This window comes from Artemia sp. Qi Xiang Cuo, chromosome 10 (assembly GCF_049724085.1).
Source record: "Artemia sp. Qi Xiang Cuo chromosome 10, ASM4972408v1, whole genome shotgun sequence".
NCBI classification, from domain to species: Eukaryota; Metazoa; Arthropoda; class Branchiopoda; order Anostraca; family Artemiidae; genus Artemia; species Artemia sp. Qi Xiang Cuo.
The window spans coordinates 45,811,501-45,838,187 of record NC_142803.1 but is presented as its reverse complement, the minus strand read 5'-3'; the positions used below and the strand labels follow the sequence as shown (position 1 = coordinate 45,838,187).

Below are 26,687 nucleotides of genomic sequence, written 5' to 3'. Positions count from 1 at the left end.
ATTTCTCATTATTAATGTGTTTTTTTTTGCCAAATCTGTTGAGTCCTGCGTCGCCTGATTTCAGTGTCATATTTGAATGAACTCCCTTTCCTTCTGCCCCGTTCTTTGCTGTTTTTTTACTTTTTCTGCTCTCTGTTCGTGTGAGTAGGTGTTTTTGCATTTTATGTATTTAAATGATTATTAGTTTAATATTTGAAAGTCTTGTTTCGTGATCCCCCTCTTTTACAGGGAGGACTTATGATTGTGTTATTAAGTTGTTTTTGTTCTTTTTTTTATTGAAATATCTGTGTATCCTACTGGCGGCTTAGACAGGAGACCTTATTTAAGTCTTTGAAATTTCTATCCGACAGCACTCATGTTTTTATTCCAGTTTACACCGTCTTCTTTCCCATGAATTGTTTCTTAATTTGTAACTAAAAACCAATTCTTAGGTTCTCCGTCAATTGCTCTTTCAAAGATTCATCCGTTTCATATCAGCTTTCTTATTGAAACTATAAATTTCGCTAGGAAAAGGACAAGGAAATAAACAGGTTTTGGCGATTTTTCTTGCTAGTAAAATAGTACCAAATTTTAGCAGAGCATTTGAAAATTAACAAAGCCAAGAAATAACTGAAAATAAGTTTGTTTTTTACTGTTTCTAATTGTAGAAAATAATAATAACGATATAAAGTACCCATGGGAATGTGTAATTGATAATTGAATCATTTTTCTGATTCTCTGAAATTGATAGATTTTTTCAACAATATGTCATTCTTTAGATATAGCTAATTAATCAGCTGTGAGTCACAGTTTTCACACCAAAGCCGTGTGCAGTAATCCATGGAAGAGTATGCTTTATATGAAAACAGTTCATCTGTTACATCTCACTGACAAAATTTAACAAAATTAATCGCTGCGGTTTTTAATTTTTACTGTGCTACTGGGACACCTCTCTATTTAAGCCAATAGGAAAAATATTCGCTCTAGGCTATTATTTTTTTTAATAAACGCTGTTAATTAGATTAAAGAATAGTTTCATCTTATCAAAAAACGTCTGCTCTCAGTAGCAATAATGTGCCGTGATCTATTTAAATCAAATTTAATAAAATGAAATGGATTGGACTATGTTACTATGGATTATTGATTAAATGTATCTTTACATTAGTAAGTATTTTGTAAACACCTAAGTATTTAACTAAAGTTAATAGCCAAATCCATAGAAGCCATTTCAATTTTTCACTATATGGTCTAAACGTTTTCTTAAGGGTAGGTCAACATTCCAGAGGAAGTCCATTTCTAAACTATTTCTGGTTTGTTACCCCCTTTTCACGGACCTTTAAGGAGTTTTTAGGCCTTGGCATCGTCCCATTGAACCACCCCAAAACTTGCGGATGTCCAAAAAGCTGTATCGCAAAATCTCCTGAACTAGCCACAAAAAAGTCTGCATTATAAAACCTTCAATATCTAGTCTGGTCACCCACAAAATTTTCCGGTAGAAGAAGGGGAGAGGGAGACAAAGATTTGAAGTAAAGATATTAATCACTGTAAATTGTCATAAATTTTTCGAATATTAGAAAAAATTGCTGTCCAAAGTAGGTATTTTATTTATTATTTATTTCTCATTGAAATATTTAAATACTTCAAACGATCTTATCTTTAAATTGTCACTGATTTGAAGTCTTAATTTGATTTTCTCCCAAAGTGTAAAATATTTCAGGAAATGCGGTTTACTAAGACCCTGTTTGGTGTTCTCTGCAAGTTAAGGGTTTACATGTATTTACTTTTTTTTAATATGGTCAATGATAAGCCTAGATAGCTATAAACTTTTAATTTTCAGCACAAACATCAAAATAAACTGATACTTTGGTGAAATAATTTCAACTAAAGAAGTTAAGATATTTTATTTAAATTCTAAGGGGAGAGGGTAGCCATATACCAATTCACTCTTCCATCCCCCTGGTAATTCAGGGATTCGTCTAAAATCAGTATCCGCCTCCCGAGCCCCCTAATTCAAATCCCCGCTCAAGAAGATGTGAAAAAAAAACACTTAAGAACACTTGTGAGGAAAATCTCTCTTATTTATGGCAATATTTTCCGTCCGCAATCGTCAAATGTGCCTCAACTAGGCATAAAATGATTTTTAATGTAATTTTTCTTATTATTTATTCAATTAAAAAATTCCACTAAAAGTAAAGTGAATTCAAAACTTAAAACGAACAGACATTAGCTTATATAAGATATCTGAAATGAAACTAGCAAAAATTATTGTTAGTTTTGAGACGAATTTGAATAGACTATAAGTTCAACAGGGATTTGTAGTGCAAAAGTTTTAGGTGGATTAATGAAACACAAATTTGTTCCCCCACCCCTCCCTCTGAACACAAATTCGTAGTCCCTTCTTCCAGCACTTTGAAAGTCTCAATTAAATTCCCTAAACAGTTCCCGAGATGTTGCAGTTATTCTACTTTGATAAACAGGATGCAAGTGTTTTCTTTTGATTTGCCTCAGTCCCCTCCCCCAAGGTCGAAATCCTAGGCTTACTTAGCCCCCTTCAACACTGTATGACAGTTACAGATCGACCCTCCAAGCCGATCCACATCTATTGCAGATACACTATCTTAAAAACATGGATACAAATAGTGTCGTCTGATTCACCATCACTTAAAAGGAATAGGCATTAGCTAAAAATTAGTCAAAAATTAGGCAAAAAAACGGTCAAAAATTAGTGTTAATTTACAGACCAATGTGACCAGTGTGAAAGTTCCACAGGGACTTACAGTGATGGGGATTAGACCCCTCCCCCTTCATGTAAAGAATATTTTCTGTTCGTCTTAAGTTTCAATGTTGCTCTTTACTTTCAGTTGAAAAAGCTTTTTTTATTTAATTTCAGATCATTTTTTCGATCATGCCCATGCCTAAGAAATGGAAATTTTCTTCGGGGGAGGGGATTTTCCATGGGTATAATTTTCTGTGGGAAGGAAAGTTTTCAGGGGATATCTTTCTTCTGGGAAAAAGGCGAAATTCCACATTTTTGCAGATAGGAGCATGAAACCTCTACAAAAGAGTTTTCTTATATAGTGATTCTAATGGTGTGATTTTTGACAAGATCACTAGATTTGTGTGTGTTTTTAGGGGGGTCCACCCCTTTTTGAAATCAGGCAAGTTGTTTTCAGGCTCAAAGCTTTTGATGGGTAACGTTGAACTTAATGAATTTGGATATTTGGAATCGGCAAAAAAGTCAATTTTTTATGTATTATTATGATAAAATAACCGTTTTTGAGTTTCGGTTACTATTGGCCAGAGTCACTACTTACTTACAGTTTGCTATCACGGACACAGTTTGATTGTCTAGAAGGATCAGAGACAAAAAAATAACTTGAGGTATACTAAACACAAAATCTTTAGTGTCCTATCCCCCTCCTCAAACACATAGCCTGATATTTCCAATGGTACCCTAAGCTATTCTCGAGATATTTTAAATAAGTTTTTTTTTTTTTTTTGTGTGGATACACATGGTTTCTATTGATTTACCTTTGTCAGCTCCCCACAAGTGAATTTTTTAGATTCACCTAGGCAAGGTCCACTTGGCCAGCTCAAATTGTAAATTTTGATAAATTTTTGGCCTCAGAAAGGACAGGGGAACTTTCAAATTCCGGTCGATTGAACCTTTTCCCAAGTTTTCCTGGCTGCACTTTCTATACGAAGAGGCTGGAAAAATAATTTGTGAGACGCATATAGCTTTATTGAGGCATTAGTCGATCGTTGCCTCTGAAAAAATTTAATATATCTTCCTAAAGCTTTCAAAGCACCCAAACTTCAAAGACATAATTGGTAACTCTCATTACCGTAGCTTCCAATATTCTAATCATAGTTTGAAGACTTATCTGTCTATTGTTCCAAACTTTTTTCAGTTACGAAAAAACATCATCGACTTGGCTATCCCATTTAATCCATCTTCGCTACATCCAAAACTTTACTAACAATACTCATCAGGCAAGTGAAGCTATCCAGTTGATAAATTTTCCCACCACCTCACATTACCTCTTAACCATAGTCATAGCAACTTTGTTTCTTAAGATTTTTTTTCAGATATATTATTGCACCTAAGAGTTCTCAAAACCGTCTAAAATTCGTCTATTTTGTTAACGCTTAAATTTAATAATTCATGATACAATCCCTCTTCCCTGTGGACGTAAACAGTTTTTTTTTTACTATTAATATTTCGATTCTTTCATCCTAGCAGCTTCCCCAGCAACACTGCAGGGGTAGCAGGCTAGTTTCGTTTCATTTATTAATAGAAAGACAATGTGGTTTAAGAAATTGTTTACATAAAGTATGGCCATGGCCTAGATAAATTCTTTTTTTAAGTAATATCTGAGTCAAAGAATACACACGGGTGATATTTATGCTCACGCTTCATCGTTTATATTTGCTTTTTCAAAATCAACGCTAGAGAATTGTGGTTAATTCTTATTTTGAAGTATTCTGTCTTATTGGTAATTGTCTGATCTTGGTGTAATTTTTATGGCAACTCTGTAAAAAAAAAAAGAAAAAAAAAAAAAAAAAAAAAAAAAAAACATGCTCCTTAATTTTTCATCAAATGATGGCAAATCAGTAAAAGCATCACTACCACAGCTCACAATCAATTGCAAAGCATAAGCAAGCCATATAAAAAAAGTAAAAAGAGAGAAATAACTTTAACAGACCATATAGTACAGTAATAGAGGACATATCCACTAAAGCGATGAGGGAGGAGACGTCATACTCAACTTAAATTGTAAGAATCGACATATTTTTTTATAGTTTTGTACTAATCAAAGGCAACACAATAACGCTGCCTAAGTAAAGAGCGATGTGGGCACAATGTATTTTTTTCTGACGAAGGCACTTCATACAAAAGGAGTTGTTGTAGAAACTTCAAAAAGACCTCATTCGATTGGAAATAAAAGGTTCTAGTGTCCTTTTTAAGAGTCAAGAGTAATTGAAGGGCAACCAGCCCCCCTCCCCACGCCCATTTTTTTCCTCTCCACGCCCTATTTTGTTGAGCATAATTGAAAGGTCTAGTAATTACGTCTCAGGTAAGGTCAACCCCCCCCCGATAATTCTCAGGGCAGGGGCTATAAGTTTTGCTAGTTTTTCCACACCCTCTTTTCAACAAATACATCCGATCAAAATTTTTAGATAGTCATTTTGGAAAATATTCGCTTTGTATTTTTGCAGTATTTTCTTTGTCCTTATAAAAACCCAATTTTGATAGTTTTTCTTTAAAAAATTTTTTATTGTGGCAGACCAATGTGGTTTAAGAAATTATCAAAGTTCTTTAGAAACATTCTTCATTCAATTTCAACGGCCATTGTGTTTTGGAAGTCGTTCTTAAGGAATTAGGACAGAAAGTCCAACTTCAGAATAAAGAACAACGAATTAAAAAGGGACAGAACCCCTCACACAGAATAGTTTCTGTTCTTTTAAGTTTTAACGTTGCTCCTTATTAAAAAAAAATGTTTTTATTTACTTTCTGATCGTTCTCAAATAATGCCATGAAATACCCTTACCCAGTATGGAATTTACCCCCCAAAATTTCTCCTGGAAATTTGTCCCATAGAAAATCTCTTCCCACAGAAAGTTCTCCTTGTGAAGAATTCCTCCCGTAAAAGAATGCCACCCCGAAGACTTCCGAATAGTTCCCAATAACAAACACTATGTGTAAACAACGGATAAATTGCATAACAATTTGCTCTTCATAGCGCTAACAATTTACAGCCCTGTCCCCAGGGGCTGTGGGGTACCAACGCATCTCCATAAAGGATGCCTGTGGGGTAAAAGTGGTATGGGGGGAGGCCAGTTTCCCTTAGTCATTTTGGTTACTTAAAATGGGCACTGGAACTTTTAATTTATGTTCCAATGAGCTCTCTGCCGATCTTCGAAGACAAACGGTTACATAACATTCACCCCTGAGAAAACAAAAAGAGTAAAAAACAAACAAAAAAAACACGCATCTGTGATCTTTCTTCCGGCCAATAACACAAAATTCCAGATATTCGTATGTAGGAGCTTGAAACCTCTATACTAGGGCTCTTTCATGTAATAAGTCTGATGCTGTCATTTTCATTAGAGCACTTGGCTTTTTGGGGTTGTTTTCCCCCTTTTTTTTTAAAGTAGATAAATTTTCTCAGGCTCAAAGCTTTCGATTGGTAACTTACTTACTTACTTAGACTCAGGTCTTCCCACGCCGGCTGGCGCATAAGGCGACAGCGGTGCCTCTCCAAGACGACCTCTCTTGTGCTTTTGACCAAAGTTCTTCAAGCGACGATCTCAATAGCGCAGCATCCTTCTCAAGGCATTTTCCTAGTGTTGCTTTCTGTCACCCACGTCTTCTGATGCCGGAAGAAACCCAACACCACACATCATGGGGTAGGCGGCCCTCACCTATCCGAACCATGTGACCCCAATAACGCCATCAGTTAGTCACAATTCTATCGATTACGAGTGGATGCTTTGTCTTTCCACGTATTAAATAAAACAATCAAGTTTTTTCAACTGAAAGTAAGGAGCAACATTAAAATTTAAAACGAACAGAAATTATTACGCATATAAAAGAAGTTGCCTCCTCCTCAACATCTCGCTCTTTACGCGAAAGTTTTTTAGTGCTTTTATGAAGCGTCTTCTTATTGTTCTAATTAAACGGCCCTTGTGTTTCAAGAGTCATTCTTATAGAATTGGGACAAAATTCAAACTTCAGCGTAAGGAGCAAGGTTGAGGAGGGGGCAACCCCCTTTACATTCGTAATAGTTTCTGTTCTTTTAAGTTTTAATGTTGCTCCTTACTTTCAGTTGAAAAAACTTGTTTTTTATTTAATTTTTGATCGTTTTTTTAAATGCCTGGAAATCTGGCCCCACCATCACAGAGAAAAACCCCCATCCCACTGAAATATTCTCTACACAATTCAATTCCGTGAAAATTTACCCCGGGAAATTACTCTTAACCACTCCGCGTGTAAAATTGAGACGGAAAAGAGAAAGCAAGAAATATAAAAATAATTTTATATAAGAATTCTGGGAAATTCCCCCAGTTTATAATTTCCCCTGACAAATTCACTTCCTGAAAACTTCCCTCTCCATGGAAAAGATCTCAGCGGAAATGTGTCCCCCTCCCCCACCCGAAAATGTATGCATACATCCCAATAACAAATACTATGCACAAACAATAGGAAAATTTGTAACTTAAAAACCTTTCTTATAACTTTCTGGGGGGGGGGGGGGGGTAGGGTCGGTCATGTTATAGTTATTGGGCCTTTCAAATATGATGAACAAAATGGCTATCTCAAAATTTTGATCGGATGATTTTGGGAAAAAATAAGCGGGGGAGGGGACCAAGTTGCCCTCCAATTTTATGGTCACTTAAGAAGGGCACTAGAACTTTTATTTCCCGTGCAAATGAGCCCTCTTTCGATATTCTACGATCACTGGGTTGATGTGATCACACCTGAAAAAAAAACGCATCCGTGATCTTTCTTCTGGCAAAAAAATACGAAATTCCACATTTTTGCAGAAAGAAGATCAAAACGTCTAAAATGGGGTCTGAGCCTGATGGTGTGATTTTCATTAAGGTCACTTGACTTTTCAAGGGTTTCCTCCTTTTTTCAAAATCAGGAAAATTTTCTCAGGCTCGTAACCTTTAATGGGTAAAACTAGACTTAATTAAATTTATATATTTGAAATCAGCATAAAAAGGAGATTCTTTTATATATCTAGTGGTATCAAACTTCTGCTTTTTAGAGTTTCGGTTACTATTGAGCCGGGTCACTCCTTACTTTACAGTTCGCTACCACGGACTGTTTGATAGAGGCGTTAGTGAGTTTATCAGTCCAATGGATACCAAGGATGTGTCGAAAATAGATTTTCCTGGTTTCGCTTTTCCAGCTGCTTAGTCAACGCCCAAGACTCGCAGAGGTACATTAGTACAGAGAGGACGTTAGTATTAAAAAGCCGGAACTTGAGCTTCAAGGAGTATGCTGGATTCCTCCACATATTTCTTAGTTTATTGAAGGCGCTTCCTGTGCATGCAATGCGTGTGTTAAGTTCCCGCTCAAGGCTACCGTCACATTTAATGACACTACCAAGGTACTTGAACTATTCAGCCTCCTCCAGTAGATCAGACCCGACTTTGAGCAGTGGGGTATTGACCCTGTTTCCTGCCAACCTCAACATTAAACTTAATTAATTTTATAAATTTGGAATCAGGATAAATAGTTAATTCTCCTCCTACTTTGTCATCAAAACGCCCTTTTCAGAGTTTTTGACTTTTGGTTACTCTTGGACCGAGTCACGTCTCGATGTGACTTTTTAATTCATGAGTAGGCCCAAATGGGCCTACTCATGAATTACAAATTGGAAAAAATTGCTGAACTAATAAGTTCATTTGTTATTATAATAAGGACGAAATAATTATTTTTTACTGTAACAAATCTCTAAACTAAAAATAATACATTGGAGAAAAGTGGGGAAGAGGAACTTTCTAATCAAATATTTGGAAACACTTTAACATATTTTCTACAAAAATAGGTTTTTTCCTCAAGTTCAACCTCCCCTGAAATAAAGTTTTGTAGGTCCCTTCCCCCTCATCCATGGAAAATTTCTACGGATTACCATATAGGAGTACTTTGCCAACGGTTCCCCTCTCTTGAAAAAGCCTGGAATAGATAAGCTCCAGACAGAATCGATTTCCCTGCTCTTTAGATGATATATCTTCTATTCCTGGCGACAATATTTACTTTTGAACAATAGCGTTATTACCGTCTAAAAACACCATCTTCAGGACTAATTGTGACGGCTGGCTCGTAAGGTTCAAGCTTATTAATAAAGTGGTAACAATATTAAGCTTACAAATACCTCGTCATAGCCGAATGGGTTGAGCAGTGCCTTCAAATTGTGGGGGCTAAGGCTCTATTTTTTCTTATAAAAGATATAATCATCTGGGCTCTATTAGAATACTGAAAATATTTTAATTTATATTATTTACGTAATTGGAATAAGAGAAAAAAAAATCAATCTTACTAAAAAATGCCAACAGCACCCGGTGGTCACATCACCTACCTAACCATTCTCAACGTTGTGTGTATTTCCTGATTTTACGACAATGGGACCTGTCAACGTGGTCTGATCTTTAGCTAAAGGAGATTTGTATCAGAATAATGGTTGGTACAAAAAACCGACAAGAAATAACATTCCCAATTTTAGAGTCATGAAGCAAAGTTTTCAGTAGAATGACATTTAGCAAGAATGAAAACATGTTTATTAATTGTTTTTAACGTCTTTTTCTTCTGAAACAAAACGGCAAGCCCCCCAAATGTTTCTACCTTCGATGACTTGGCTACCCTATAGCTTCCTAGTTTAGATTTGGAAAATGAGCTCCCTCTCGTACAATAAATGCCTCTGCTTTGTAAGTAGATGAATGGGCAAGCAAACTTTATTTCTTGTTACAATAGGACAAGCCTCAAAAGTTTATTTAGATTCTGTTTTGTAAGAGAGAAATCCCTCCACCCCCTCCCCCATCAATTGGTAAAGATAATCTTGATTTTTGATGTAATCTACTTGGTAATAATGCACGCCAAATGGTAAAAAAATCAACAGGAAAAAAATACAAAAAAGTCAGAAGTTCTCACTGACACCCCCATGAAAGAATGCATTACTGCTAGGATAAAAGCTGTATCTGCCAAAAAGCCCTAATCCTGGAACGGAAGAAAGTCAGACAAGTGAAAAGACTAAAAATCAAAAGGCGTGTCTCTTGCAGCAAGAGCTACAGTTAGAGTGACGATTCTGACGTCGATGATTCTGTATACAACAACTCTTCAGACCCCAGCAGAGACATTGAAGACAAGCCCCCTACCAGCAACTTCTAATTTGACACTGAGAAAGTCAAGGCTGGTGATCACACTCTGATTGAGCTGAAGAGCAAGAAAGGGAATTCTGTTCACAATATTATCATTATCAAAAAGTAGCAACTGAAGAACTTAAGGTCCTCTTTTGGAAGAAGACTGGAGCAAGAGACTTTGCGCTAACTGACGACATGGATAGTGTCTTAAAGACAGAAGTTGAAATAAACTGCCACCACTGAAAGGTAGAACACCAAGATTAGCGGCGCGGCTTACTTTTGGTGTTGATCAGTCAATGTATAATTTGTAATTAATACTCTTTAGTTTTTTTTAAACCTTAATGAAATTCATTTTGTAGTTTTTAATGCTGACCATATCCTTTCTTAATTTTATAGCCGAAAAACAAGCTTTAATGTTCCCCTGGTCACTTTTCTTTTTCTTTTGTCCGGTGGCCAAACGTAAGCCACAGACGACCAAACCAGGGCCGGGATGGCCCAGGTTTGGCACTCCTGACCACTTGGATAGAGAGGCATCCAGGTGGAAAAATGGCGGAGTATTTCTTATTGTCTTTTTCAAGGATGGTATTGAATGAGTTACTTTTGCTTTGGCATGCTCAGCAACTTCTTATCGCTTGAATCAATTCATGGAGAGTTAAACAAGTAAAAATCAGTCAATCATGGACCAGTCTCCTATCCATATATCAGACTAAGAATTAATATTGAAGATTGAAACGTAAATGTTGATATCCCAAATGATATTTGGAAATTTCTGTTTATTTCCAGCTTTTTTAACCATCTACCAGGTAACATCCAACAAAAAATTCCAACATACGAAAAGTTGTCGCTAATATTTATCGTAAATTTGAAGTTCTAGGGGGGGGGGGCAGCTGCCCTCCCCTAAAGCCCTTCCCTACGCCCATGTTCCTGCATTTTACAATCTGTTAAAATTGCGTCTCTCATTTTACTGTTTTAACATATTGTGTTCATACTCTATACTTGATTATAGTCAGTGGTGTTGATACTGCTTTATCGTTTGATAAAAAAGTTTTTACGTAGCTACCAAGACCAGATAATTACCAATAACAGTCAGGTTTCCAAAATAAAATTTTACCGCAATTCTCTGGCTTGATTTCGTTAAAAACAGATTTAAATGATGAAGCTCAAGCAAAAACGTCAGTTATGCAATAGTCTTTGATCTGATATTAAATAAAAAAAAAACAAGTTTTTAAAACTGAAAGTAAGGAACGACATTAACACTTAAAACGAACAGAAATTATTCCGTACATGAAAGGGGCTGTCTCCTCCTCAACGCCTCGCTCTTTCCGCTAAAGTTTTTTTTTGTTGAAAAAAATAAAGTTGTGAGACAGAGTCAAACTTTAGCGTAAAGAGCGAGGCGTTGAGGAGGGAACAGCCTCTTTCATATACAGAATAATTTCTGTTCGTTTTAAGTTTTAATGTCGCTCCTTACTGTCAGTTTAAAAAACTTGTTTTTTTTTATTTAATTTCTGATCGTTTTTTAGTTAATGCAGCTTTTATTTTGGCTCACCGTCATTGAATAAGTAAACAAAATTTGCATAAAAATTTTACTTTTCTTTTGCTAAATTGCTGTCTCTAAATTTTGTTCTGACGTGATTTACAAACTAACTTGCGTAACGAACTTCTATATTCGTATATTTTTCTTCTGGCAAAAAATACAAAGTTGCAGATTTTTGCAGATATGAGCTTGAAACCTATTTAATAGGGTTTTCTGATACGCTGAATCTGACAGTGTGATTTTCATTAAAATTCTTTCACTTGTAGGGGATGTTTCCCCCCTCTTTAAAAATCAGGTAAATTTTCTCAGGCTTGTAGCCTTTAATGAGTAATACTAAACTTAATAAAATTTATATATTTAAAATCAACATTATAAGCCCATTCTTTTCATACATTTATTGACATCAAAATTCCGTTTTTAAAAGTTTCGATTACTATTGAACCGTATTGCTTCTTTTTTTATTGTTTTTTTTTATTACGTATATGTTATTATGAGGGGGTTCTCCCCGTAGTCAATACCACGCTCTTTACGTTAAAAGTTGAAAAAAAAAATAATTAACAAACCCCTGAATCACAAAGGCCGTTTAATTAGAACAGATAGCTCTTTCGAAAGCACTAAAAAAAAACTGTAGCGTAAAGAGCGAGGTATTGACTTGGGGGAGAACCCCCTCCTATACGTAATAATTTCTGTTCGTTTTAAGTTCTAATGTTGCTTCTTACTTTCAGTTAAAAAAACTTGTTTTTTTTTATAATATCTGATCGTTTTTTAAATAATGCTTGGAAATCCGGCGCCCCCTTTATAGAAATTTCCCTTACCCCAAAGAAACATCCTCCACGGACAGATTCTCACGAGTAGCCCCTCCTCCAGCCCCCCTCCACCACCAAAAAAAATCCTTCCTGAAAATGTCTGTATACTTTCCAATAACCAATACAATATGTAAGCAATGGGCAAAGTTCGTAACTTGCAGCCCTTCCCCTGGGAACTGTGGGGGATTAAGTCATCTTAAAAGACATACTTATTAGATTTTCGACTATGCTGAACAAAATGGCTGTCTCAAAATTTTAATTGGGTGACTTTGAGAAAAAAATGAGCGTGGGAGGGGGCCTAGTTGCCCTCCATTTTTTTGGTCACTTAAAAAGGTCAATAGAACTTTTAATTTCCATTCGAATGAGCCCTCCTACGATATTCTAGGACCATTGGGTCAATACAATTACCCCTGGGGAAAAGAAAGAAAACAAAAAAAAACAAATAAACACGCATCCGTGATCTTTCTTCTGCCAAAATATGGAAAATTCCGCATTTTTGTAGATAGGAGCTTAAAACCTCTACAGTATGATTCTCTGATACGCTGAATATGATGGTGTGATTTTCATTAAGGTTCTATAACTTTTAGGGGGTCTTTCCCCCTTTTTTCGAAAATCAGCTAAATTTACTCAGGCGCGTAACTTTTGATGGGTAAGATTAAACTTGATGAAACTTATATATTTGAAATCAAATTAAAATCTGATTCTTTTGGTGTATCTATTGGTATCAAAATTCTGTTTTTTAGAGTTTCGGTTACCATTGAGCCGGGTCGTTCCTTACAGTTCGCTACCACGAACTGTTTGATTGCTTTTAAAACAAATACAATTTATTTAGATCATGACTATACTTTATGAAATAATTTTTTATTCACATTACTTCTCCATTTATATGGAACTTTTTTTACTTACTTATTCACAGGATAGGATTTTAAAGTATAAATTAGAGCTCTGGCGTAAAAGCACTGTGGATTTTTACAGCAACTGGGACCTAGGGGTTACAATTGCAGAGCAACACCAACAAACATGCCACACGGGTAATGAATGCCCATGCTCCCATATCACGTTTACAGATTTGTTTTGATTATTGTTAGTTATCAATTAGTTCGTGGTAATGAACTATAAGTAAAAAAACGATACAGCTCAATAGTAACCGAAACTCTAAGAAACGAAGTCTTGATAATAATAGATACATCAAACGAATTGAATTGTGATGATTATTCAAAATATATAAAATTTGTGTTAAATTTGATGAATTTTTCATGGATGAGGGGGGAGGGACTTACAAAACTTTTTTTGAGGGAAGGTCGTATTTGAGGAAAAAACATATTTTTGCAGAAAATATGTTAAAATGTTTCCAAATATTTGATTATTTTGTATAAATTTAATCTTCCAAGGGTGCAGAGGGACTAGAAAGTTCCCCTTCCCCACGTCTATCCAATGTATTATATTTAGTTTAGAAATTTGTTACAGTAAAAAATAACTATTTCGTCTTTGTTATAACCACAAATGAACTTATGAACACTTTTTTCGATAGAAAACATGCTAATAAAAATGGCAACGCCTGTAATCCTAGCTTATCTACCTATTTAGGGGGATCAGTGGAATTCGCGGTCTTCTGCCTCAAGCAGACTATTCTTAGGATTGATCCAGCTTAATTCTCAAAGATTTTGTGGTGAAGATAGGTATCCAGATTGTCGGATCATTGCCTCCTCTGGTATATGAACCTTGCCCGTATGTGAACTTTTGTCACATCATAATGATTCCATTTTTTTCAAACAGTTCGTAGGAATGAACCGTATTTCTCCTTTTCCAAAAAAAAGTTTTCTACTGGAATGCTAGCACGTTCCTTCTGTTTAAGGAAAAAATGGGCAATGTTTTTTACCTACCGACGCTTGTTTTACCAGTTTCTGTTTTCCTATTAACAAAAAAACATGTCATTTTTATGTTTTGATTAGATCCTGAGACAAAAAACGATTTTGCTGGTCTATTTATCGGCTCAGAAATTTTTTTTACGAAGTTTCCTTAGCAGTGTCAACTATAAATTTATAAAATATAAAACTGTTATATTTTGTATTGTTTTCTAATAGCAAGAATAAAAAAAGATTACAGATTTTCAGGCAGTCCTTACTGATGAACTGTAAGTAATACGTGACTCGATCCAATAATAACAAAAACTCTGAAAAGGGAATTTTGATGACAATGTAGGAAGAGAATTAACTATTTGTCCCGATTCCAAATATCTAAAATTAATTAAGTTTGATTTTGAGACTGGTTGGTACCTCACACCCTATCTCATTTAAGAAAGAAGCTACAGAATGTGGCATTGGTAATTTCATGGGTAATATTTAGTTTTTTTGGCCGTTTTCCCTTGATACCTAGCAGTGATGCAAGGGTACATTCTTATTTAAATATATATTGGTGTTGGTATCATAACAATTCCGACCAAATCCAAATTTTGGTGTTTTTGGCCGTTTTCCCTTGATACCTGGCAGTGATGTAAGGGTACACTCTCCTTTAAGTCTATATTTGTAGTGGTATCATAATAATTCTTCCCCAAGTTTGAGAAAGCTTGAGAAAAACACAATCAAAAAATGCCAAGAAACACCAAATGCTAGATGGCGCTGATGAATATTTAATCGGCGCTAGCGCCAATTTCTATTCTTATAAGTTGCCCATTAAATGAATATTTCGGCTCTACATGCAATATGCGGTTCCTCAGTAACCAAATTTATAAATAAAATAAGACTTGGATGTTGGACGACTCATGGATTTGGAGCCGAAATATTAATTCAAAGTTTTAAAAAATTTCACCGTCTTAAATAAATTCTGTATTGTTTTTCTTGTTGTTATTTTTATGATGGAAAGGCAGTATGGTCTTCAATATTATTTTCATGTCTCTTATCATGTTATTATTTTCATGACGATATGTTTTTCCATGTAGTTTGCGCCAGAAAAATTGAAGATTTTACCGAGAAAAATTGAAGATTTTACTGAGGTGTAATTACCAAGCATGCCATGAAAGTCATAGCGAATGATAGTAAAAATTTATAAAGTAGGCTACCTATAATTTGGTAGTTGTTACATCCAAACAATTTATAGCCAATAAGTGGCACAAAATAGGAGTTAAGGCTTGATACCATAAACCGACGAGAGCTCCTCCTTGTCATAAAATTGTGATAACAACGGCAACAGAGTCTCATAAAATGTTTGACGTTTCGTAAATTGCGCTTTTACGACCGATATGATGACCCAACCTGACGATTACATGTTATGGTTTCCTATCTCATTATCGAGGGACATCGAAATTTTTGATTTCATTCTGTGCTAGCCTTTGTCGGTAGCAATCAAATCTTAAAATAAAACTGCAATTCAAATTTTGGGTTACATAAGTTAAATTGATTGAGCTGCAGGTTTTAAAAGGAGCAAAAAGGAGAAATGAAACATTGACTTTTTGATTGACCTACATGATGGGGTAGATTGGACATTTATAAAAGAAACTTTATTGTGGCGAATTTAATATCACATTTTATAGTATTTGCAAAGAAAATGTCTTCGCATTGTTATTATTGTTATCTATGTTATTAAACGAGCAATTTAAACATATTATTTTTATGCCTTAGTTTTGAAGAGAATTTTAATTGTATGCTAGTTACTGGTGTTTCTCCTGTAACAAACTAATCTATAACGCTTTTCATAGCCTTATATCTTTTGTAAGACTATGAAAAGCGTTATAGATTAGTTTGTTGTTGTGAGGCTACGTTTTTACTTTTGACTCCTAAAGCAATATTCTTGTTTTTTATCAAAGGAATCGAAATTATTTAAAATTTTAATTTCTTTTTTGTTTTGTAATTTTCCTTCGAATTATTAAACAAGCTTAGAGAATTATATATGTGATATATTTCACCTTTTGTTAGATACGTATATTGAATTTATTACAGTACCGTAGAACTTCTCGAATTTTTAGTACTAGCCCAGTGTGTAATATTGTATGTGCATTTCATGATGAATAAATCTCATCGTATCTTATTTATTTTTATGGTTGACCTAAATATGCATTCATTTAAACAAATTAACAGGTGCAACAAAACAGTAAACCTACACCAAAAGGACCTTCTGGTAAAATGCAGGATTAAGATTTGCGTATATTCAAGTTACAGGATCTCCTGTCTACAAGATAGGGGTCAAGATGGTTTCAGCCCAGGTTTCAGACCAAAATTTATGTAGATCTTCAGTCTGTATGATTAATAATTCCCCTTCCCCCATCATATATTTCATAGTAAAATAATGCCAAAAATAATGCACAAAACTACGGTCGATCAAAAATTTTGACTGAATTTTCAAGTTAATTTTTAAAATAGATTACAATCAAATATATTAGTTCTAAAGCAGAAAAACTGAAAAAGCTTTAGAGAGGTTCTAACAATTAACTTTTGAAATTAATATACACCAATAGAACTATGTCAATTAAATATACAAAAATAAAACTATGTCAGTCAAACAACGAGTAGAAATTAATTTCCAAAAAAAAAAATTCAAAAAAAGTAAAGAACCATGTTAAAACCTAAGAACGAGCAGAAATAAAGTCATATAACAAGTCGAACTTAAAACGAACCGAAGTTACTGTGTGTGAACAAGCAAGCCAAAAATCAGTGTTGTAAAATTACCGTAAAATAAAACTCGGTAAGTAAAATTGGTAAAATAAACGTGATAAAATAAGGTAAAAGTGGTAAAGATAAGGTACTCCCAAGCAAATACATGGTAAAATTGGTGTTCTAGATTTGCCCTGTAGCTATAAGACCAGTTGAGCATTTCTTTTTAAGCATTACCTACAGCTTTTCATGAAACTTTTAATGATTCTGGTTCTGAAAGGTAATGCCCCTTCATCTAGAGTTTTATTAATTAATTAACAGTCTAGTTTATCCCTTTGGTAGTCTTGTACCTAGTGTAATTCCTCAGAAATTGGACAGTGCCTGTATTCGGATATCCATTTTGTAGAAAAAAAAAGATTTTTTTTTTACCATTATTTGGAAGTAAAATCATATTAGTAATTAAACTTCCTTGCATATTTAAATAGCCGTATTCAGCCACATTCCTCATATCATATACATGTTATCCTCATATATATACATGTTATTTATTTATAAAAAAAAAACTGAATACAAGTAAAAAAGAGGTTTGTAACACTTTGATACAAATCTAGCTCCTCTCGTTCAGACTTAGATTATCATTCATGCGACTCTGCCTGTTCCGAAGCCCCCCCCCCAACCCCCACCAAAAACGAAAGTCCCGGATACGGTCCTGTGGATTATATATCAATTTCTACCTCCACCCTCACATCGTCTCTCCCTTAGAACTAATTCTGTATTTATCTGAAGATTCTCACAAAACAACTACTGAAACACAAGGCCGTTAAACTAGAATAAGAATTTCTTCAAGACACTGTTGTCAGAATCACCTCATTTAGATAAAAAAAAAACAGGCTAAATCCTAGAAAACGGCACTGGAACGTCCAATTCCAGTTTACTGAGCCCCCTCCAAACCCTATTCGATCACCCCATTCCACATGAAGAGCTTCAGGGAAAAAATAAATGAACGAATATTAATGAATTGAACCCTTATGGGTCTTTACTATAGGCAATGCAATACGATTGCCCCTGACTTAAACAGGAGAGTACAAATGTTAATTTCCCTTCTAATGAAGATCTGGAATTATCTAGGGCAAAAATAGGAAGGAATTTTCCGTGGGGGAGGGGAAAATATTCGACGAGGAGTGTTTTACAAGAGGGTAAACGCCGGCTCTGGGGAAAAGAAGGCATGAATGCAAGATTTTTCCGAGATGTGAAATTCAAAATAAAAATGAGGATATTGATTCTGCTTTGGCCTTCCACACTCTTGAAAATCCAGATCATGTAGTTCTTTTTGATGATGCAACTTTACTATTTGAAGCAAATGGCTACCCACATTCTTTTAGGAAGGCAATTGAAATTAAAAATCTATAAATAGAGACCTTGCTTTAAATAGAGATACTGGAGATATTCCTGTAAACCCAATTTACAATAAACTATAACATTTATTGTTATTACAATAACAATCTCGATTATTGGAATTAACTTCAAATAAAATTTTTCTTCAGTTTAAATTAGGATCATCTGACCATAATTTAAATGAAAAGTAGGGCAGTAGACAAGCTAAGTCAATCACTAAGTAGAAAATTTTTGCCCAATCTAATTGGTGTCTTTCATGTATTCTGGTTTGTTTTTTGTTTTTTTTTTTTTTTTTTGGTTTGTTTGATTAAGTATTTCTTATATTCTGTTATAATTACTTCAAAAAGTTAGATTTTCTTCTTTTTATGAAACACTGAAGACGGCTGGGCGGAAGTCCCAGACGAAATATCTGCCTCTATCATTTTCATTTCTTTTTGTCCGCTGGCTGACATTATCCTTGCTTTTCTCGGCTATTTAATTTGTTTTCTTGTAGGTCATATGTCAATCCTGTCATGTGTCATATCTGTCTTTAACAGTTCACAAAACTAACGTAATTTTATTTCAGCTAATATTTCACTATTTTAAAATTATAATTACCTGTACTATAATAAACTTAATCGTTCTGATAAGAAAAGACTGAAGTCAGACAGATGGCTTTTTAAACTGGGGAATATCTATACACAAAACAAAATCATATTCAGTCCTTTTTCTGCCAGCCTCTTCACGCTTTTGTGCTGTGAAAATTGCAAGCCATCATAAAATTTGTCAGTAAAATATGCAAGATACTGGTAAAATACCAGTTTTTGATTAATGTCAGTAAAAGTTGAGCTTCTTTGTAGTCAACTGGAAAAAGACAAAACTTTATATTTTGAGATTTTTGTATCAAAGCTCTTGATTAGCTCTGGCCTTTATTTCTTAAAGATAATTCTGCCTTCCATTGTGATTACTGCCATTAAATTTCAAAATATTTTGACTAGTAAGTTTTAGAAGCCAATTAGAATGCTAAAATACAAACAGTTAAAATGCTGGATAAGGGAGTCTTAAGTATTCGAACAGATTTTTTTTTCGGAGGGGGGCTTTGGACCAATATAAAGATTTTAATCTGATACCAATAAATTAAAACTGAATATTTAAAGATTCTGTACAATCCTTTCAGAATTTGTGTAGAAGACTCGGCGAGCAAGAATAGTTAGTTGCAGAGTACAAATTCAAAGATAGATTATCAATTTTTCATCATCAAAAACTTTCAACTGCGGTATACAGTCCCACAGCTTTAAAACCAAGCATCATCACATTTTATCAAACAGTTCGTGGTAACGAACTGAAAGTAAAAAGCGACAGAGCTCAATAGTGACCGGAACTCTAAAAATCGGAATTTTGATACCAATAGATATATCGAACGAATTCACTTATTATACTGATTCCAAATATATAAGTTTCATTAAGTTTAGTGTTACCCATTAAAGATTATGAGCCTGAGAAAATTTGTCTGATTTTTGAAAAAGAAGGAAAAACCCCTAAAAGTCAAATAATCTTAATGAAAATCACACTTTCAGATTCACCGTATCACAGAACCTTACTGTAGAGGATTTAAGCTCCTATATGCAAAAATATGGAATTTATTTTTTTGCCAGAAAAGAGATCACTGATGTGTGTTTATTTGTTTTTTTCCAGGGGTATCGTATCGACCCAATGGTCCTAGAATATCAAAAGAGGGTTCATTCGAGCGGAAATGAAAAGTTCTAGTGGCTTTTTTAAGTGACCAAAAATATTGAAGGGAAACTAGGCCCCATCCCACGCCTCATTTTTATCCAAAATTGTCGAATCAGAATTTTGAGATAAACATTTTGTTCAGCATAGTTAAAACAGCCCAATAGCTATGCCTTTGGGTATAACACGACCCCCCCCCCCTCCAGCACCTGAGGAAAGGTCTTAAATTTATAAAATCTGCCCATTGTTTACGTATAGTATTTGTTATTGAAAAGTATGCCCTTCATTTTTCGTGTGGGAGGGAGAGAATGTTCTGCTGGGGAATTTTCCACGGGGAAAATTTTTCATGGAGAGGTAATTTTCCAGTGGGGAGCTTTCCAGAGGAAATTTTACACTGGGAGAATTGGCCCGAGTTCCTATAAGAAATTCTTTTAATATGTCTTGCTTTCCCTTTGCTGACATAATTTTATGCGTGGAGATGTTAAGGGTAGCTGTCCGGGGTAAATTTTTACCGGCCACGAATTGTCCAGACGAAATCTCTGTGGGGAGAGGGAATATTTCCGTAAAGGTGAAGCCAGACTTCTTGGTATTATTTATAAAACGATCAGAAATTAAAATATAAAAAAAAAGTTTTTTCGGCTGAAAGTAAGGAGCAACATTAAAACTTAAAAAGAACAGAAATTATTATGCAAATGAGGGGTGGGATACCCCCTTTTCAACATCTCTCTTTTTATGCTAAAGTTTAAATTTTGTCCCAATTCTTTGAGAACGACTGCTGAGACACACGGGTCGTGTGTTTAGAAACTTTAGCGTAAACAGCGAGGTTTTTAGGAGGGGCAGCCCCCTCACATTCTTTTTAAGATCAATTTAGCTCTTTATTTCCATTAGGAACATCCGGTTGATTTTTAATTTGTATATAATGCAACTGATTAGCATTTCCTTTTTAGGCAGGTGTTCAGAGTGCAAGACAGGGGCGATGGTACAATAACTGGATCACTAAATTATATAGGAGTATCGAGGTAAGCATATTACTAGTAGCTAGTGATACCATATTTTAATTCCATTCGTAACTCACCTTATGCGTAGTAAGCATCAAGGTAAGCAAATTACCATAAGCTAGTGATACCATATTTTATTTCCATTCGTAACTCACCTTGTACGTTTCTAATGCAACTTTGTGTTGCTAGTATCATAAGTTTTTTTTTTCTAATTCGTTTGTTTTTCATCCTACCTTGCAACGCTAAACTTAGGCACATACGCACAAAAATATTCCGTGTCACATAACATCAAGGGCGAGTGTCTCGACCATGTAAGTCGCGAAAAAAAAAATCAAAATTACTGGCTGTGCTTTATTTAAACGCACAGTCAGAGAATAGAATAACGGGTTTTTATTCCCGTTCACTGCCCATCAAGAGATTCCAAGGCACTTTCCGAGTCTTGACACTTAATATATATATATATATATATATATATATATATATATATATATATATATATATATATATATATATATATATATATATATATATATATATATATATATATATATTTATATATTTATATGTATATATATATATATATATATATATATATATATATATATATATATATATATATATATATATATATATATATATATATATATATATATATATATATATATATATATATATATATATATATATATATATATATATATATATATATATATATATATATATATATATATATATATATATATATATATATATATATATATATATATATATATATATATATATATATATATATATATATATATTCCCCTTAGGCATCTAGGACCGGCAGATATTAAGCTGCAGAAGAGAATTTTTGAGACGAAGGTCGGCCCAGTATTGAGTTACGGTGGGGAGGTTTGGGGGATTGAAAAGGGGTAAAAAATAGAGAGAATTTACTTAGGACATTTCAGGAGACTTTTAGGGCTTAGCGGGAAATTCAATAATCTGGTGTTAAAGGGTGATCTAGGATTGTTTTCATTGAGGGTAAAAAGATTGGTTAGAATTATAGGAGACTGGGAAAAGGTGATTCGTTTACAGAATAATAGGTTAGTAAATGCAGCATATCTGGACGTGTTGCAGGATAGAAGGAAAAGTTCATGGGCTTCCGAGGTGAAATCAATCTTAAAAAGTTGCGGGTTATCAGGTGTTTGGAATGAAGGGAAGGGGATAGGACTGGAAGTAGGAAATGTAGCAAAATTAATAAAGGGGGTGGTTGAAGATCAGGAGATTCAAAAATGTCAGTGTGAAGTCGCAGCCTCGGTGTCCCTCGGCGTTTACCGGCAATGGAAGGAGGTTTGGGGATATGATATTTATTTTAAAACGGGTTTAAATAGTGAAGAAATTAAGTGGTATATATAAGGGAGAGGTAATTTTCTAGCACTTGGAGAAAGTAGGAAATTTTTAGGGAGGTTAAGGGTAAAGGACGGTCCTTGCTCATGCCCTATGTATGGAGAAAACGGTGAGGATCTGCTTCACTTCATGGCCCTTTGTCCCGAATTACAGGATTTAAGGAAAGAATTATTTTTTTATAATGTGGGGACAAGTGAGTGGTTGGTTTCAGTAATGGGATAAAAAAAATTATGGGACAATAAGAATGATAGCAAAATATATAAAATTGTGTATGTCACATAGAGATAGATTTTTGTAAAGGGGGTGGGGTGAGTGTTGAAATTATTGTTGTGTGTATGTAAGTTGTTTTCTTGTTTGTTATTTTTTGTAGTCATGGCCCTTGATAGATGTAACATACATCTATCTATGTATGTTAGTTTAATGGTATTGTGTGCTTTATTATGTTTTGTAATTTTGCGTTGTTATTTTTATGTAGGCTACTATACTTTGCTATGTGTTATAATCATGTGCTAATATTTTGTGTGATTTTCCATTTTTTTGCCATGGCCCAAAGAGGCTTTTGTAGCAATAAATATATATCTATCTATATATATATATATATATATATATATATATATATATATATATATATATATATATATATATATATATATATATATACCGTCTTTATAAGTGAGCAATAATTGTGTATATATATATTGTATATAAGTAGTAACCTATTAATTAGCTCTGGGCGATCAAAACCTGTCAGACCGCTTTCTGGGCCAGCTACACCCATTTCTGGGCCAATCAGAGATGTTTCTACTAACGATACGCTATATACGGGTAAATAACCTGTAGCTTAAAGGTATCTTAGATCCCATCAGGTATCGCATACATTATTACAGGTATCAAGAAGGTATTTCATTTGCATAAATCTGATCTGAATTGTCTTCATTAATGATTTGAATAATGGGATGAAACAGAGCTCGATAATAGTTGTGAATTTTACTATTAGAAAAATAAAGTTTGTAGTAGAACTTTTTTTTTCTCTGACTTGAAAATTTTGGGACTTAGAATTTTTTTTTACATATCTTAAATGACATTAAATATGCTTGTGACTATACCAATGGTACTCTATGGCTACTCGTTGACACTATGCAACTCTACCAGTGGTACTCTATGGCTACTTATCAAGACTGCCTAGTTTATTTCGTGTTATAAATCAGTAATTTTCTTACATTGGAAGGATAATCACCGGTGTCATATTCTTTAAAAAAAAAAGTGAATATGAAGTATTAGACGAAAGTGTGGGCATAGAATAAAATCATCGTTGCGTTGAATGCTGACAAAGATCAATATTTGAACTACGAAACAAGCACTAGTGGTAACAGTATTGGAAAAGTATGCGTGCGTTGTCATGACAGTGAGAGTTTAGATTTCTTTGGACTACCGAAACCATTCAACATCACTCATGGTGGATATGCGAGTGATATCTCCAGAGAAGTTAGTGCTCAAAAAGAACGCAAACATAAGAATAATCGTCGATGATACAGGGACAACTTCTTGCTACTGTTAGTGGTAACCCGTTGCCGGTTGATACATTATATCGTCGTCCTACCGGTATTAAAATTCTAAAGAGGACAAGAAGAAGTCATACATACTCTAGCACTAATGTCATTAATCACATCTTGTCTACATGCCAAAACTGTTATCTGTATAAAAATAGTGTGACAATAAGTAGTGAAATCACAGGTAGAATAAAAAAGACATTGGCAGACAATATCATCAATGAGTATAAAGATGAATTAATGGAAAATCAAGCGCAAATGAACGATATTACTATTATTGACCATATAGTCAATGAACCCAATAATACCAAAGACGAAATGCATATTGAACCTTTAGGTCAAACCCCAGTAGAAATTGTGTATGACTCAAAATGGATTAATGATTATTCTACCTATTACGAACTAAGAGAAGACAATAGCTAGAGTATCAAGAGAAAACATAATGAACTATTTTATGGAACAGATTCAAAATGTCCAAAGTTATTCATTGATATTAATAATGTATAAAATATATGTAACCTATTTTTTTTATTAATATTCTACATATCGTTATTTCATTAAAAACATTTTATGCCTTACTTTGTTATGTGTTCATTATTTTTAGGGTATGCTAGCACATCAAACACTTAGAATGTCCATTAAAAAGTAGGAGATGTAAGAAACTTTCAGAGACGTAGATACTATACTAACAGGCTCATATGGGATATATTAGAAACTGAGATAGGCAAACAGAAGTTACATCAAAGTCTGAGCATACCCCAATACTAAGCAATACTTTTCAAAAAACATTATTCTTTTATTTCTCTCATAGGGCTGTCATATTTTTTAATAGACGGTGTATAGAAAATTCACAAAAAATACCAGATATTTCGGTCACTGTATATGTGGCCGAAATATCTGGTATTTTTTGTGAATTTTCTATACACTGTCTATTAAAAAGGATTTTATCCCTATTTGGAACTTTTATTTTATTTTAATTCTAAGTAATAATCCTACCTGTGACTTTTATATACCAAGGTGTCGTTACTAGACAAAATGTTTGGTGAGGGGGGGGGGAGCAAGAGATTTTAGGAACTGACTGGTCATTTTTACCTACTGTTTTTTTTCAATAATTAACATAATTTCCGTTTCGAATACAATACGTAAAGTCACTGCACGAGTTGGTAAAACCGCTGCATTTACGAACCGAGATTTAGATTTCGGTACGTATCATGTCACTATTTTAATGCTGTTTATTTAACCAAATGGAAAGTTGTGGCACCATCTATAAAATCACGGCAGGAGTCGATAAAACTGCTAGGTTTAGCAACGAAGTTCAAAATTTTCTGTAGATGACATGTCCGTATTTTCATGGTCTTTATTGAACCGAAAAAAGAATTTTAACGGCGTCGGAAAAATCGTGGCGCAAAGCGCCACGATTTTACCGAATTATTTTTTTTACCGTGTGACCAAAAACATTGGGGGGAGTGGGTGTCCCCTCTCCCCCTCAGTCGTGATGGCCCTGACTATCATATTATCTACAGTACTTCAATAATGATTTTCTTGAGCATAGAAATTATCATCTTACGCCCCGATTTTTATCCGTTCAAATTTCTTAGGCATCGAAAAAAAACAATCTGCTGCACGAACCTTAAACACTAAGGGGCCGAACCAGGTGCCGAGGAACAAGCTTTAATTTCACTGGATTTTCACCGGGAGTTCCGTTAGCTTTGGACTGAATAGCATTCTCGGAACATTCGCTCGCTAGTATTTTAATTCTGTTGGGGCCAAAGCGTTCTTTCCGCAGCAAAATCAAATGGCCAACAACCGGATAATGGCCTAATCTTTTTGCTATTGAAAACAGCAATGTACATCAAGATATTGCTCAAATGAGCCCTTTTTCGTACAAATTAACATTCATCTTCTTCATTTTAGACCGTAGGCTAATTTTGCCGAATCAAACAAATCTGTAATGTGGCTTATAGGAAAGTCATGCGTTACTTGACAATAATGTAAAGACTTGATAGCGGAGTATTTGAGTAACATAAATAGACATTTCTAATAAACGCTGAGGGCTCAAAACTGGGGTCATTCGCATAACTTCAAACAGTCTAAGAGCGAAATGCTTCATAAATGATGACTGTACTTTATGTCTTGGAATCTACAGTTCTTATTACGTTGTCTTTTGCTAGATGCTTCCCTATTTTCATGGTTTTTACCTTTCTAATTTTTCAGTCCAACGATCAAGTCTAGTTGATACATTGGTCCATTTTAAATATCTTGTTTAAGTTTACATTTCTCCCATAGACGATATCAGCTTTTTTCGTTCTTTAGAAAAAAGTATTCTTATTAAAATAATTTTTTTTTCAAGGTTCCAGACAATTCGCAGAAAATTGAAGATTTGGAATCGCAAAACCAATTAACAGCTAGTAACAGTAGTGACAATGCTAGAGCGGCTCAAAAATATGCCACCAAAGGAGCCATCTCCGCCATCATTTCTCCACAAACAAGGAGACGATCCGGAAATCTACCAGCGAAACGTACCATGGATCAAAATCTACAAAACGCAATTTTGGCTAAGATCACGGCACTCTTACCGAAAAGACATAATTCACATGATACTTCTAGAACGACAGAGGATGAAATGAAAAAAAAACAGTTCATCAGTTTGACCAAAACAGGTCAAAATGTCAACATTGGTGCCAAGATTGCTGAAGATACCACAACTTCTGCATATTCTAGTGGTACTGTCGACGATACTGGTCAAGAGACAACGACTCAATCTTCTACAACCTTTCCATCATCCTCTTCATCTAACCCCTTTCCCTCTGTCAAAGAAGCTACGGTGAGTCAAATACTTAAAACAACTCGGTCGATACTCTGTTTGAGGA

General features: G+C 34.4%; 1 protein-coding gene across 2 annotated transcripts in view; it reads left to right on the top strand.

Annotated features, from left to right (window-relative positions):
• The first annotated feature begins 1,052 nt into the window (after nucleotides 1–1,052).
• The window catches only part of LOC148947818 (uncharacterized), a 50,831-nt gene continuing 25,196 nt past the window's right edge, over nucleotides 1,053–26,687 (top strand). For both annotated transcript variants that reach the window (XM_089095463.1, XM_089095462.1), the window contains exons 1-3: nucleotides 1,053–1,143; nucleotides 20,828–20,899; nucleotides 26,168–26,641. In XM_089095463.1, coding sequence (XP_088951589.1) covers nucleotides 1,087–1,143; nucleotides 20,828–20,899; nucleotides 26,168–26,641 — 603 coding nt within the window. In that variant the 5' untranslated portion in view covers nucleotides 1,053–1,086. The remainder of the gene's footprint in view (nucleotides 1,144–20,827; nucleotides 20,900–26,167; nucleotides 26,642–26,687) is intronic.